Source organism: Microcaecilia unicolor, chromosome 8 (assembly GCF_901765095.1).
Source record: "Microcaecilia unicolor chromosome 8, aMicUni1.1, whole genome shotgun sequence".
NCBI lineage: Eukaryota > Metazoa > Chordata > Amphibia > Gymnophiona > Siphonopidae > Microcaecilia > Microcaecilia unicolor.
This window is the reverse complement of record NC_044038.1, coordinates 154,377,399-154,391,853: the sequence shown is the minus strand read 5'-3', so window position 1 is coordinate 154,391,853 and position 14,455 is coordinate 154,377,399. Positions and strand designations below refer to the sequence as shown.

The 14,455-nt window shown below is 42.6% G+C and overlaps 1 protein-coding gene across 6 annotated transcripts in view; it reads right to left on the bottom strand.

Moving 5' to 3' along the window:
• The window catches only part of TCOF1 (treacle ribosome biogenesis factor 1), a 59,006-nt gene extending 44,787 nt beyond the window's left edge, over nucleotides 1-14,219 (bottom strand). For all 6 annotated transcript variants that reach the window (XM_030211709.1, XM_030211713.1, XM_030211711.1 and 3 more), the window contains exons 1-6: nucleotides 13,947-14,219; nucleotides 7,083-7,138; nucleotides 5,448-5,566; nucleotides 3,008-3,090; nucleotides 1,697-1,925; nucleotides 1,214-1,287 (exon numbers count right to left, since the gene is read on the bottom strand). In XM_030211709.1, the coding sequence (XP_030067569.1) occupies nucleotides 1,214-1,287; nucleotides 1,697-1,925; nucleotides 3,008-3,090; nucleotides 5,448-5,566; nucleotides 7,083-7,138; nucleotides 13,947-14,054 (669 nt within the window). In that variant the 5' untranslated portion in view covers nucleotides 14,055-14,219. The remainder of the gene's footprint in view (nucleotides 1-1,213; nucleotides 1,288-1,696; nucleotides 1,926-3,007; nucleotides 3,091-5,447; nucleotides 5,567-7,082; nucleotides 7,139-13,946) is intronic.
• Between the last annotated feature and the right edge of the window lie 236 nt (nucleotides 14,220-14,455).

Sequence of the window (14,455 nt, the reverse complement as noted above, 5' to 3'; positions counted from 1 at the left end):
TGTCACATTTTCGTTGATGTAAATGGATGCGCACAGTTTTAGGTGCTGAGATATCAACTAAGGTTATTCTTTAATCGGCGCTGATTATAGAATACACTTAGTCGGCACCGATTTCAGCGCCGACTTTTTAGGCACCATATATAGAATCTCCCCCAATATCTGTCACGTATGCTAGTATTTTATAGAGACTCATAGGAACAGGAATAGCGTAATGTGAGTAGCAGGCTGAGAACCAGGAAGCCAGGGTTCAAATCTCACTGCTGCCCCTTGTGATTAGGCAAGGGACTTCACCCTCCACTGCATCAGGTACAATCTCAGACTGTAAACCCTCAGGGGACAGAGAAATATCTGAATGTGACTCACCTTGAACTACTCCTGAAAAAGGACTGCTCAACTCCAAATCCAAAATCTCCTCTGTGCCTTCATCAAATGTTGCCTAAGTAGGTACCTACTCACCCTCTTGAACTAGGTCCCCCCCATCATAAAATTACCCTCAAAAGCAATGAAGTAAATATATAAAGCACAATGATATGTGTCCAGGCTCCACTTCTGCTGGACAGGAAGCTATAAAGGATAAGCACAAGTCTTTGCAGCCATACTCTTCAGGTCCAAAACTAACTGGGCAAAAAAAAAAAAAAAAATTAAGCTACATGCTTCAAATCATAAAGTCCTGGAAAGAATCAGTTCAACGTAGCCACTGAAGAGCTGGCTCACTGTTAAAGCACATCATGAACAACAGATTTTGGGCATCACTATTCTGAATTGTAAAGTATCAGTAACGAACAGCATTCCAGACACTTTTTTCAGTCTTTAAAGTATAAAAGATATAATCCTGGCTCTTGACTAAGCTGGTTAGGTTTTCATAACCATCAACAGATACGCATTATCCTGATTTTCAGAGCAAACGTATGAATACGTTACTCCTTGTGGAACATCCTGAAAATCAGACCGGGCTTGGTATCTATTCTTCTAGACCGCAGGTTTTCAAACTAGTCCTTGAGACACAACTAGCAGTTTGGGTTTTCAGGATATACCCAATGCAAATAGGCTCATGCATATTCATATAACCAAGGCAGCGCATGTAAATATAGATCATACATATTCATTGAGAATATCTTGAAAAGCAGAACTACCAGGTGTGTCCAGAGGTCAGGGTTGAGAACCCCTACTTTAAACTAAAGGATGTATCGTCTAGAACAAATCAGTAGTTTACCTGGCTTGCTGGAATTCCCTCATCTGACGATTCTTCACTGGAAGTGGTTTCACTGCTGCTCTCTGCCGTCTTAACTGAAAAACAACCGAAGACATCAGACTAAACTTTGTACATGTAAGTGGAGGAGAGGCCTAGTGGTTAAAAGCACTGGTCTTGACAGACAGAGGTGGCCAGTTCAAATCCCACTGCTACTCCTTGTGATCCTGGGCAAGTCACTAAACCCTCCATTGCCTCAGGTACAAACTTAGATTGTGAGTACATGAGAGACAGGGAAATACCCAGTGCACCTGAATGTAACTCACCTTGAGCTACTACTGAAATCGGTGTGAGCAAAACCCAAATAAATAGATATCTTACTGCGTAGAGTACATGCTCATAATTCATTCATCCATTTCCTACTTCATAGTCACAAATGCCCAAAGAAGAACAAACTGAAATATCTTCTGGAACACTCATGAAAAGGAGTGAGCACAAGTTCCTTACCAGGAATTTGAGTTAGCTTGAGTTTTGCCACCTCATCCTCACTCTCTGACGAGTCACTGCTTTCAGAGGGCTTACTGGCCTGCTTTGCGATCCCAGTGGTCTTTGTAGGAGTCGTGGGCTTGCTTGGAGCTGGTTTGGCAGGGGAAGCTGGTTTAGCCGAGATTGCGCTGATTTTCTTTGCGGACCCCGTGGAGTTTACTACGTTGCCTGTTGAGCCAGTAATTTTCACCTGTTCCAAAATGGTAGCCAAGATCAAAGAAGAACATACCCCTGGGTTCTCTCTCCCAGGACTCAAATATACCCCATCTCTACTACATTCTGTTTCCCCAGCGCTCCTCAATTATCCTGTCCCACCACTCTCAGTATAAGCAGAACAAGTTACTGAAATGCCTACATTCAAGTAACTAACGAAAAGGTGACATGTGGACCACCAGAATATTTGGAAGTCTGGATCCATGAAAGCAAGATGTCAATGTATCCCCTGATTTCTTTCCAGACCACGCCCAGCTTGTTGACCTGGAATCTTTTTGAAATTCCTTCTTTCCTTTTCTTAGTTTAATAATTTTTATTGGTAATGTCACATGTCAAACCAACCTTCTCATGCTACAACAAATTCATGCTTATATAGTTTTTGTATTAACATTTCAACTATTACAATATTCTCAACTTTTATCCTTTTTCTCCCTCTCCCCTTCCCCCCTTCTCCCCCGATGCGGTTCCTTGCCCATTGCTGCTCCCCAAATCCCTCCCCCCCCCCCCCAGTATATCCCAGCTATCTTCTCTTCTCTTTGATAGCTATCCGGATAAAGCCCAAATGCCATCTTTATATTGGGTACCTTCTTTCCTTTTCTTTACTGCTATCCATTATTCTTTTCATTTTTACATGTAAAATGACCATGTGAATAATTTATAAAAACACATAACATGTGCTGTACAGGGTCAGACCAAATGTCCATTCAGACCCTTAATAAAATAATACTCAAAACTGTATCGTGGTGCGGTTTTTTGTACAACGCTATATAGTCTGGATCTCTACCACAAGTCACTTTAAAACAAATTTTGGGTATATAAAACTGCAGCCCTGTACTCTTGCACTTTATATATCTTTTTTTAAATTGTTGAGCTGTAACACATCCTTTTTATGCAATCATATTTGTTGGCTTGCAGATCGTACTGTAATTCATTCCCAAACAGAAGGGCTGTCTTGACTCATACACTGAGGAGCAGTGCGAAATGAAATGATAAGTTTCTTTGCTTCTAGGCAATCTGTGCGTGTGGAGGATACACTCTGGAAGAAAAGGTTAACCTTACCACACTCTTTTCCCTCCCGGTGCTTCCAACCATCGCAGTGGAGTTGGTGTGAAAAGATTTGACAATCGATACCACCTTGCCATCTGTAAGAAAGCCAGGAAGCTCTGAATAGGCCAAGACAGCATAAGAAGCAAAGCAAAAGCAATACTAACCTCTCCTACTTTTAAGAGTTTAAGCATTTTCCATCAGCACTTTTCCCTGCCCATCAACAGAATAAGTGGGTAACATTGCTTATGTATCTTTACTTTATAAATCTTAAATGGTGTTGGAGACAGCCATAGAAGCGGTATACTAAGACACTCAGAGGCGTATTTTCAAAGCACTTAGCCTTCCAAAGTTCCATAGTAACCTATGGAACTTTGGAAGGCTAAGTGCTTTGAAAATACACCTCTCAGCCACCGGGACCCTGAAGCAGCCTAAGCGAAACGCTGGCCACTGTTGGCCTGGGGGGGCTGTTACACAGTATCAACCGTGGCGTTTTGGCTCTGAATCACCACATCACAGTAGCGCCATTAAAGATAAGTGCTATTGGTTGTTTTGAGTTATACCGCATAAGAAATGCATTGATATCAAATAAGAGCATAAATATATATATTTTTTTTTGTTACATTTGTACCCCGCGCGCTTTCCCACTCATGGCAGGCTCAATGCGACTTACATGGGGCAATGGAGAGTTAAGTGACTTGCCCAGAGTCACAAGGAGCTGCCTGTGCCTGAAGTGGGAATTGAACTCAGTTCCTCAAGACCAAAGTCCACCACCCTAACCACTAGGCCACTCCTCCACTCTATATTCTTTTTTGAAAGCTCTTCTAGGAAGGTTTTTACCAATGATGAACAATTTAGTGATCGACTTGATCTGTTCAGCTCTTTAAGTCTTTTTTGAGATTTTGAGCTCTTTGAGGCTTTTCCTTCCCTTTAACATAATGGTACATTAGTCACTTTTCTTTGAGTGGATTGCATATATTGTTTTGATTGTAAATCTTAAATTTGCAATTTTGTTTCATGCCTGTCTGCTAATTGTTTCAAAGTTCATTACAACATATACCCCGGATTCTATATAGTATGACTTAAGTTGCACTCACAAATCTGGTCGTATTCTGGATTTGCACGTGCGACTTAAATAGCTTAATAAACCAATCAGCATTGATAATTGCACTTAACAAGCAATTACTGACAATAATTGACATTAATTTGAATTTACATGCATAACCGTCTAAGAATATTCTATAAAGTGATGCGTATAAATTCCAAGGTATGCATCTGAAAAAGGAGGTGTGGCAATGGGCAGGCCGTGGGTGTTCCTTGAATTTATGTGCAGCACTATAGAATATGCCAGTTCTGCGCATAATTTAGGCATCGGTATTTACACCAGGTTTTCATTAGTGTAAATGGCTACGATTAAACGGGTGTTGGCATATTCTATTAATTACGCCTAGATTTAGACAGCTTCTATAAACCGCGCCTAACCTTAGGCATAGTTTGTAGAATACGCCTAGTTGTACATTTTTTCGGCACTGATTTTTTTTTTAGGCGTGATTTTTAGAGAATCTAGCCCATAATACATAAATTATCAACACAAATCTACATCAGTAACATTAATAAAGTTACAATAATATAATATTAAAAAAGCATTTTGTAGCAATCCCATATTCCCCATAATAAAGGCACAACACCAAATCTGTCTTTACGGAGTGGAGGAGTGGCCTATTGGTTAGGGCATTGGGCTGCCAACCAGGGAATCCTGGTTCAAATCTCGCTGCTACTCCATGTAATCTGGGGCAAGTCACCTAACCCTCCACTGCCTCAGGTACAAATTTACCCCCATGTTTACAAATCCACGCTAGTGGCTGCCAATGCGCTAATGCTGACACAGTCCATTCACTCTGAATGGGCTGTGTTGGCACTGCTGCACAGCTTTGTAAACGGGGGGGGGGGGGGGGGTAGATTGTAGGCTCTCTAGGGACAGGGAAATACCTAGTATATCTGAATGTAACTCACCTTGAGCTACTATTGAAAAAGGTGTGAACTAAGTACCCTCTGCATCCATGACAGCAGAACTGGACCAAGTCTTTCCTAATTACTCCAGAAGGGGGGGGGGGGGGGGAATCACCCTTTCGTGAATAGCCCGTTGGTGGTTATAAAAGTGACATGTGTTAGCTATAGCATTTCGCAGAAAAGGGCAAATGGAAACAATTTTCCAGTCAGTATTAAAGCAATTTTATTAAAAATATGAAAGCAATACTGAAGCTCTTAGACTATTTTATCCCTACCACCATCCATTCCAGTCATACTCAATCCATGTGGAGGACTACAAGGGTTTATATGGCAAACAGAACAAGATAACATTCTTTCACACTAGTTCAAATAAATGTTTCCTCAATAATTCACACTAAGCAGGTTATCAACCGTCCACATTCTAACAGCCTTTCCTGGCATTTACCTTTCTCATCTTCCTCTGAGCTTTCTGAGCTGCTGGCAGGGTCCGATACACGCAGCTTCTTGGGCTGATTGTCTTTGGGGGTACTGTTGGCTTTCCTTTTCTTTGCACTTCCTGGAGCTCTGAAGGGCAAATTTTACAAAAATCAGCACTCCTCCTTATGGACCTTGGGAACTCTACTACTGCTACTACTTATCACTTCTATAGCACTACAAGGCATACGCAGCGCTGTACATCACACATGAAAAGACAGTCCCTGCTCAAAGAGCTCACAATCTAAATAGGACAGACAAACAGACAGAACAACTAACAGGTAAGGGAATTAAAGAGGTGGGGATAAAAGGGTACAGGGCAAGTGAGTAGTGGTTAAACGTTTTGTGAAGACCTTTGGCAAGGTACATATTGACATGAAACCTGGTCTTCGTTCTGTGCTGCCAACATCAGGGTGAGAGTCAGGGAAAAAGAAAAGGTGACCACAATTATCTCCCTTACAACTCAGTACTGCTGCTGGACAAAAAAAGTGAGATCTGAAGACTTCAATCACTATCGCTGCCTTGATAGGTCCTTAGCCTCTTTCTGTATTTTCCCTAAGCACATTGCTCCCTCTCAAGACACTGATTATTCAGTACACGTTTTCACTGAATGCAGGTTTTCACTGAACATCACCTCTGCATTCTGTTGCCCTTTTGTCTGGTTGGTGCAAATTGAAACTTTCTTTTGTGTGTGTGTGTTTTTCCATTCCTTTGCGGTTCGCTTCCACTTTATAGTAAACTGTCGTACCCCGGTTTCAGGTCTATGCTGAAAAGTCACATCTCTTTTCTACTGCTTTCCCAGGAGTGGTGGGCAAACCACGGCAGCAGCCACAGTGACTTTAGTGAGCAATAACGCCCCTTGAATTCCCTTAACCTCCATTTGTTCCCCTCTGTCTACTTATCTTTCCTATCCAAGAATTTTTAGTTCTTTTCTGATTTCTGTATCTGAACCACTCCAACTGCTCGTTAGAAGGACAGTTTACCAAGAAGTGAAATAAAGAAACACTGAGGGGAATTCCTGCTCCAGATACAGTCCCAACGGGGTCAACCAGATGGGAAGGAATGAAGTGTTAGCCTTACCACAGCCATTTCCTTCCCAGAATCTCTCTCTCCCTTGGAAACAGCCAAAGGGGGAACCAATATTAAAAGCAGAATTACAGTAGAGGATTACAATTCCATAAAACGATGACAGAGAACACTGGCAATGTATTGTTTTAAGAATCTGAATTCTGTTGATTTGGTTTTGCTATATTTGATGTTGAATATACTGTATCTCACCTAGAGCCTCTGAACGGACTTGTGGCATAACTAACCACACAAAATCAAGTTTATTAGAATTTTCTATCCCGCCTACCAGACAGGGATCACAATCTAAAGTAGGGGACGGGATGGTGCAGTGGGACAAGACAAGACTGTGTAGGGTAGATGGTAGAATTACAATATAGATAGGAAAGTGTGTGTGGGGGGTGAAGCACGAAAGGTCAACATATGTTAACCTAGGATTTGCACCTGGGTACTGTAATCAGTAAAAAGATAATCCTGGTGAATCAATGATTGTGCCTTTTCCTTTTGTACCCTTCCCACAAGACTTTCAAGAGATACTTACTTTGTCCATTCTGTGTAGATGTCCAGCAATGAAATTGTTGGTGAAGAAGCTATTTTCTGTTGGGAAAGGTAAAAAAAAAGAGAGAAAAATCATTTCATGAAACAAAGTCTTAAAAAAATAAAAAACAGACTTGTAAGAGCCAAGATAAACTGCAAACTGGGCTGGGGAGGTGGAGTTCTCCAATGACACAGCTCCCCCAAGAGATTCCTCCTCTGATGTGGTCACCCTGGCCACTCAGGAGTGTAACTAAAATAAAAAGTCCAACCCCCCATCACACATTCTCTATTCCTGTTCTCCAGTTCCTTTCCCCAGCACACTTTCCTGCAACTCCATCCCAGCTAGTCCCAGTCCCTACTTCCTACTGCTTCAAGCTGACTCCCCCACCCCCCCCCACACTTTTTCTAATTCTTCTATACTTTTCTCCATAAATCTGTTGGCAGTGCCACCCATGATCAGCTCTTCTTTTCCTCTGGCACATGATTCTCAGCAAGCTAGAGCTGCTCACTGCCCCATCTCCCATGCCGCTCTCTGTTATGTGAGAATACTGAAGGAGTTTAGGCAATCTGTGGCTCAAACTAAGAACGTTTAATGGTACAGGTAGAAAACGGAACAACTGAAACAGATATGTGCCAGTAGCTTAGGGTCAATGGTGGCTGCCACTGACCCCAAAGCCTTGCAATGAAGAACACTGCTTTATTAGAAACTTGGTAACACAACAGAAACACCTGAAATAAGAAATATCACCCTTCTAAGGAGGTCTATTGCAGCCAAACAAAAGACTAACTGGAATAAATAAAGGAAGAACACCAAGCTCCTGAATTATAGGAAAGTAAAACAAACCTCAACTAGGATGTGACACAATCAAGAGCATAAAGTCTCTAAAGAATGGATAACAATGAAGCATGTTGTAAGGTTTGCATATTAAATTGACAAAAGGTGTAAAAAGTTCTAATACATTTCAAAAGTAGAAGACATTAAGCAGCCGACTCTTTCAACAAGTTTTCGCAGTATGATTTCAGGTGTCTGTGGGACAAGGGTGAAAAGACTTCTTAAAGCCTCGAAGGGTAACCATAGAACATCTAGCAGAACAGGGATGAAATGGAGTTTCTGTCACAGATTAAGCATATCCAAAAGATATGTGGCAGTCTAATAGAGATTCCTACTCACAACGAGGTCAGCATCTCCAGGTTCACTATTATCAATATGTCTTGCCTGTTATCCTTTCAACACCCACTTCCTTACCTTATCACCAAAAGTCATTCATGGGACTTTACAAAACTCTCTCACTGTAAGAAGAGACCAAGAGCAGGGAAGAGCTTCTGAGAATGTACTGATCAATAACGTCAACCACATTTGCGTTCTGCTCACATTTTCTCCTGGTTTCGTCCCAATAGTAATACAGCATCTGCTGTACATTTAAGAGAGATTCATATGCGTCTTGAATGATGCTGTGAACAAAGTAGTAAGGGACCCTTTAACTAAGCTGTAAATGGGTTTAGTGCTCAGGAAAGACCTGTGTAAGAGTGTGCTTTTGTCACATATTATGTATTAGCTGAGTAACACTGCATAGTGATTTGTTCTGTGATATTGCATATTAGTCCCGGGGGAAGGTTTTGAATGTTTTTGGCCTTAGTGGGGATTTAAACGATGAATATTTTAGGATACTGATTTTGGTAAAATAAAAAGTAATTATTTTCAGGTTTAATTACAGGATATTTTCATTATAAATGTTTTTTAAAAATATTATTTTCATATTTTCAACAAATAATATAAAAAGACACGCTTAGCGTATGCAGATGGCAAAACGAATGCAAAATGCTTTAGCATGTCCTGCGCTGGGCACATGTTAGCGCTTAACGCAGCTTAGGGCCCCTAAACGACTTATGAATTATGATGGATTACATGCCTGGAAAGATGCAGCAAAGAGTAATTTTACAGAAAAACATGCTATTAATGGAAAGTTTTTAAAATCTACTTTTGCATAAACTGAATATATGGAACAAAAATACCTACAGATATACTGTATCTATACTGGTATGTATTTATTATTAGGATTTACCACCTTTTTGAAAGAATTTCACTCAAGGCGGTGTACAGTAAGAATAAATCAAACATGAGCAAGACACAATTACAGCAGTAAAAATACTCAAACAATACAAAGTATGGCATAGTATACTACTTGAACACTCACAATTACTTAATAGAGCAAAAAGAGATACAAAATAGAAACTTCACTCAAACAAGCTCTCATCCAATCAGTATAAACACTGGACTTGGAACTTGAAATTATATATTTAAATAAATAAGTGGAGCCTCACGAGTTTAAGGTGGCTTCATAAATGGCTCAACCCTTTAACAAAATCATCATCATAGGCTCCTCTAACCCACTGAAACCAACCACAGTGTAAAAAAACTCCCAAAATGGGAGAAAAACAGCTGTGAAGGACTGACAGTTAAACAGTGGATATTTCCTCGGGGATCTGCTTAAGGTTCTTGGCTCCAGGATACCATGGAAATCAATGGCTCCCCAGCGCTACAGGGTCATCAATTGCTCCGCCGATGAAAGAAGCTAAGTGACCATGTTTCGATTCCATCAACCTTTTTTTTTATATCATCAATGACATTTAAAAATACTTTTGTTCAGTCCGTTCTCGGGCATACACTAGGTGATAACCTGTGACTTCATCTTTGTAGTATATTGGATACATTTTGGGGATCTCTATACCCTCCGTTTTTTTTTTTTGCTACAGTGTTTTTCTTCCGCTTTGGAAGTTTTTTTTACACTGTGGTTGGTTTCGGTGGGTTAGAGGAGCCTATGATGTTGATTTTGTTAAAGGGTTGAGCCGTTTATGAAGCCACCTTAAACTTGTGAGGCTCCACTTATTTAAATACTAGTAAAAAAGGCCCGTTTCTTTCACAAATGAAACGGGCGCTAGCAAGGTTTTCCTCGGAGTGTGTATGTTTGAAAGAGTGTGTGTGAGAGTGACTCTGTGAGAGAGTGAACGTGCGAGTGTGTGTGTGACAGAGAGAGAGTGAGACTGGGTGCGAGTGTCTCTCTGAGAGAGAGTGTGTGTCATGGGCCCCCCCTCCCTCTCTCCCAGTTCCAGGGTCCGCCCTCCCTCCCTCCGAGTTCCAGGGTCGTCCCCCTCCCTCCTTCCAGGGTCGTCCCCCCTCCCTCCGAGTTCCAGGGTTGTCGTCCCCCCTCCTTCCCTTCGAGTTCCAGGGTCATTCCCTCCCTCTGAGTTCCAGGGTCGTCCCCCCCTCCTTCCAAGTTCCAGGGTCGTCACCCCTCCCTCCAAGTTCCAGGGTCAGCCCCTCCCTCCGAGTTCCAGGGTTGTCCCCCCTCCCTCCAAGTTCCAGGGTCATTCCCCCCTCCCTCCGAGTTCCAGGGTCATCCCCTCCCTCCCTCCAGGGTCATCCCCTCCCTCCCTCCCTCTAAATTCCAGGGTCGTCCCCTCCCTCCGAGTTCCAGGTTCCCCCTCCCTCCTTCTGAGTTTCAGGGTCCCTCCCTCCCAGCACACCTCCCTCCGAATTTTAGAAGTCATCTTCACTTACCAAGTCGGGGTTACGGCGGCCGTCAGCAGCGGTAAAAGGCGTGCAGGCTCGGCCCTTCTCGCTCTCTCAGCTCTGGTCCCGCCCTCATTTCCTGTTTCCGCAAGGGTGGGACCAGAGCTGAGAGAGACAGATGGGCCGAGCCTGCAAGCCTTTTATTGCTGCTGAAGGCCGCCGTAACCCCAACTTGGTACTTGAAGATGACGTTTAAAATTCGGAGGGAGGGGGCCTGGAACTGGAAGGGAGGGAGGAAGGGAGGGACGACAACACCCTCATGTGTGTGACGTTGTGTTCCTTTGCCTGGCAACTCTGCAGCTTTCCCTTCCAGTGATTGGTCAGTGCTGTTTGTGACGAACCCGGAAGTACATGACGTCAATTCAGGAGATGGATACAGCCTTACAGGCAGCACGAACCCTTTAAAGTTTCACTGCCACGGAGTCAGCTTCAGAACGTTGGAGGTGCTTTTTATTATATAGGATGTAATTTCAAGTTAAGGAATTTGCCTGCAATTTTGAAGTCCAGTGTTTATACTGATTGGATGAGAGCTTGTTTGAGTGAAGATAGTATACTACTTACAATGTCAACACAATACATAATAGAACATTTTAATTGACTATGTAGGGTATAAGCAAAGATGGAACATTTAGGGCCCTGTTTACTAAGCTGCACTGTAGGCACGATAACATTTTTAGCGTGCAATGCTAGAGACACCCATATATTCCTATGGGTGTCTCTAGTATTAGTGCGTGCTAAAAACGCTAGCGCACCTTAATAACAGGGCCCATAGATAGGTAAGAGAGAGTAAGAGGAGTTAGAAAATACGGTAACTAATTTAAAGAAAGTTGCACATGAGATCAGAAGTATTACATCTACTCTATCAGCATTACTAGGATAATGAGCTCCAGAGTTAAGCTAAATACTAACACTTAAGGGTGGGCTGCTATGTTTATTCAAGTCTGAATACGAGTGAATGTACTGCCACTGGTTTCTTCCTGTATGAAAGAGGGGCTTGGAAGGGATAAGTAGGGGGTTAAATTGTTAAAGAAATAGAAGGATGAGTCCATTGTTAGTAAAACTACATTGTTTCTTTATTATGTATCTAATGTTCAAAGAAAATAAGAATTGCCACACTTGTTCATTCAATATCCACCAAGCACAGTATTCTGTTTTTAAGAGGCCAATCCAGTTCACAGCAGGGTCCCAAAAAGTAGCTAGATTCCATATTGCTTTCTTCCAGGGATAAAAAGTGGCTTTTCTCTCCCTACATTCCTCCCCGTGACCTCCGCTCACTGGACAAATCTCTCCTTGTCACCCTTCTCCTCCACTGCTAACTCCAGGCTTCCTTCCTTTTCTCTCGCGTGGCACCTTATGCCTGGAATAAACTTCCTGAGCCTGTATGTCTAGCTCCATCTCTACCTGTTTTCAAATCTATGCTGAAAACCCACCTTTTCACTGCTGCTTTTGGCTCCTAGCCACTACTCATTTGCCTCCCCCCTTGTTCCTTCTCGCCCAGTACTTCCCTCGCCCTTGTCTTGTCTGTCTGTATTATTTTAGATTGTAAGCTCTATTGAGCAAGAACTATCTCTGTGTCAGGTGTTCAGCGCTGCGTGCATCTGGTAGCACTATACAAATGTTAATAATAATAATATCCAACACTGGGCTGTGTCCAGACTTCGGTACCGAATATCTGGTTTTGTGGAGCCAGCTAACACATAGCTGGTTCAGTCCAATATTCAGCACTTACAAAGCATTGGTAAGCCAAATGTGGAATTACCGAATGCTAAATCAGGACTACCACCAGGCCAACGTGGCCACTGCTGGTAATTCTGCCCCGAGCACGCACCATTTCCGGGGGGGGGGGGGGGGGGGGGAAACCCCAGAAATGGCTTGCGTGGCGGTAACCCGATGGTAACTGGGCATCACTGCATGCTGACCGGTTACTGCGGGAGCCCTTATCGCTGCTTCAGTGGGTGGTGGTAAGGGCTCCCCACAGCATGGCCATGTTTGGGGGCTTTTTACCCTCTCCGGAAAAAAGGGCCCTGGTGCGCGGAAAAAAATGGCCCCCACTGTTAGCGCTGGGCCCTTTTTCCCACAGCTTAGGAAAAGGACCCCTTAACTGGCTGTGGGTTACTGCATAAAATAGGACTAACTTTTTTATATGGTTAACCTAAATACCAGCACTTCACCAGTCAAGTGCCGGCACTGTCTCTGGAATGTCCCCAAAATAGCTGGTTTACAGTTTGGGGCTAACCAGTTCAGTGCCATTGAAAATTAGTGGTTAGCCCCGAACAGGCGATTTAACTGGTCAGGAGCGGTTTCTGGCTGGTTAAATCACTTTGAATATCGATCACATTATCTTTACCTAAAGGTTCTGCACTGTTGCCCTGGGGTCCTTATATTAAGGTGCACTAACAGATTTAGTGCATGCAAAATTTGTTTGGGATAATGTGGGATATAAATGTCATAAATAAAATGATAAGATGCTCATAGGAATAATCTTATTTAGCGTACACTAATCATTAGCGAATCTTAGTAAAAGGCCCCCATAGTGTTTAAGCTAAAAGCATAACCCATTTTTATCCTGAATACGCAACCAGCATCTGTTTCTCTTTTTCCTTATCATCACACTTGTAGTGGTTGCCTTGCTGATATTTGGTACTGGTGTTGTGGAATGAGATCGCAACATGAAGGTGATCAGCATTATTCTCTCCCACCTCATAAACAGCAACTCATCTCTGCAGACCTCCATATGTAGTATTACGTTAATTGTACTTAAAATAATACGTGAGAAAAAAAGATCGATTCACTTGCACCAAGCTCTACCTTGGAGTTAGACCTTTTAAGTAATGTTTAACTAGTTTAATCACCTATTTGCCATACAGAGACAACTTTGTGTATCACTTGAAAAAGCAGCAGTTTCTCTCCCACAGCATTAATTTCTGAGCTGCCCATCAAAACACATGATCCTTTTCACAAGATTTCACTAAAATTGGGCATGCACTAACAGCAAAACTGAGATGCTTGGATTTGCCCTACCCACAGATGTCAGCGCCTTGGCTTCTATTTTCTTTTAACTGCACCAACTCCATTACATTCCACTACCTTATCAAGTAAAGCTCTATTTATCCACATTGCTTAAAATCTGAACGTCAAATACACTGAAGGCAAAACAAGCGATAAGAATTAGAATGGGGAATGTTCTGTCTAGAAATGGAACTTGAAAGTTTACGGGTACTACTAATCCTGTAGGGACTACTTTATCTGCATTTGCACAGCGCATAGGTGCACGACTTCAAGGTATTTCAAGATTACCTGGCCACTTTGCAGCTGTAGCTTTTTAGCTGCCTTTTTGTACCCAACCTGCACCAGATGCTGATAAATCAAGGCCAGCAGCTCCTTCTGGCTACTGTTACCTGCCATACTCAAGCAGGTTCTATTTCTCCTCCTCCAGAAGCCTCTCCCTCGGCGACCCTCGACCCTACAGTAACTTTATTAACAGCGCTTGATAATTTATTTCCACTTCTATCACTTTAATGGCAATCTGCGCTCCCGATACTAGTTGAGTCCACATGCTGCACTTTGACCTTTCACTTTTCCATGTTCGTTTCCGGTTCTCAAAGCGCGAGGTGCGCTGGGATATGTAGTTCTACTTCGACATAGTCTTCTTTCGCTTTAGCCAGACGATGCAGGCTGTATTGATCTCCCCTTGTCCACATTTGCACACTACCAGTGATGAAGATGTGGGAACCATGGCAACGGACGGAGAGAAGCAATTGCAGGAGGCTAATTTAATCAGGTTTCTTGCTGCAGATGCAGATATA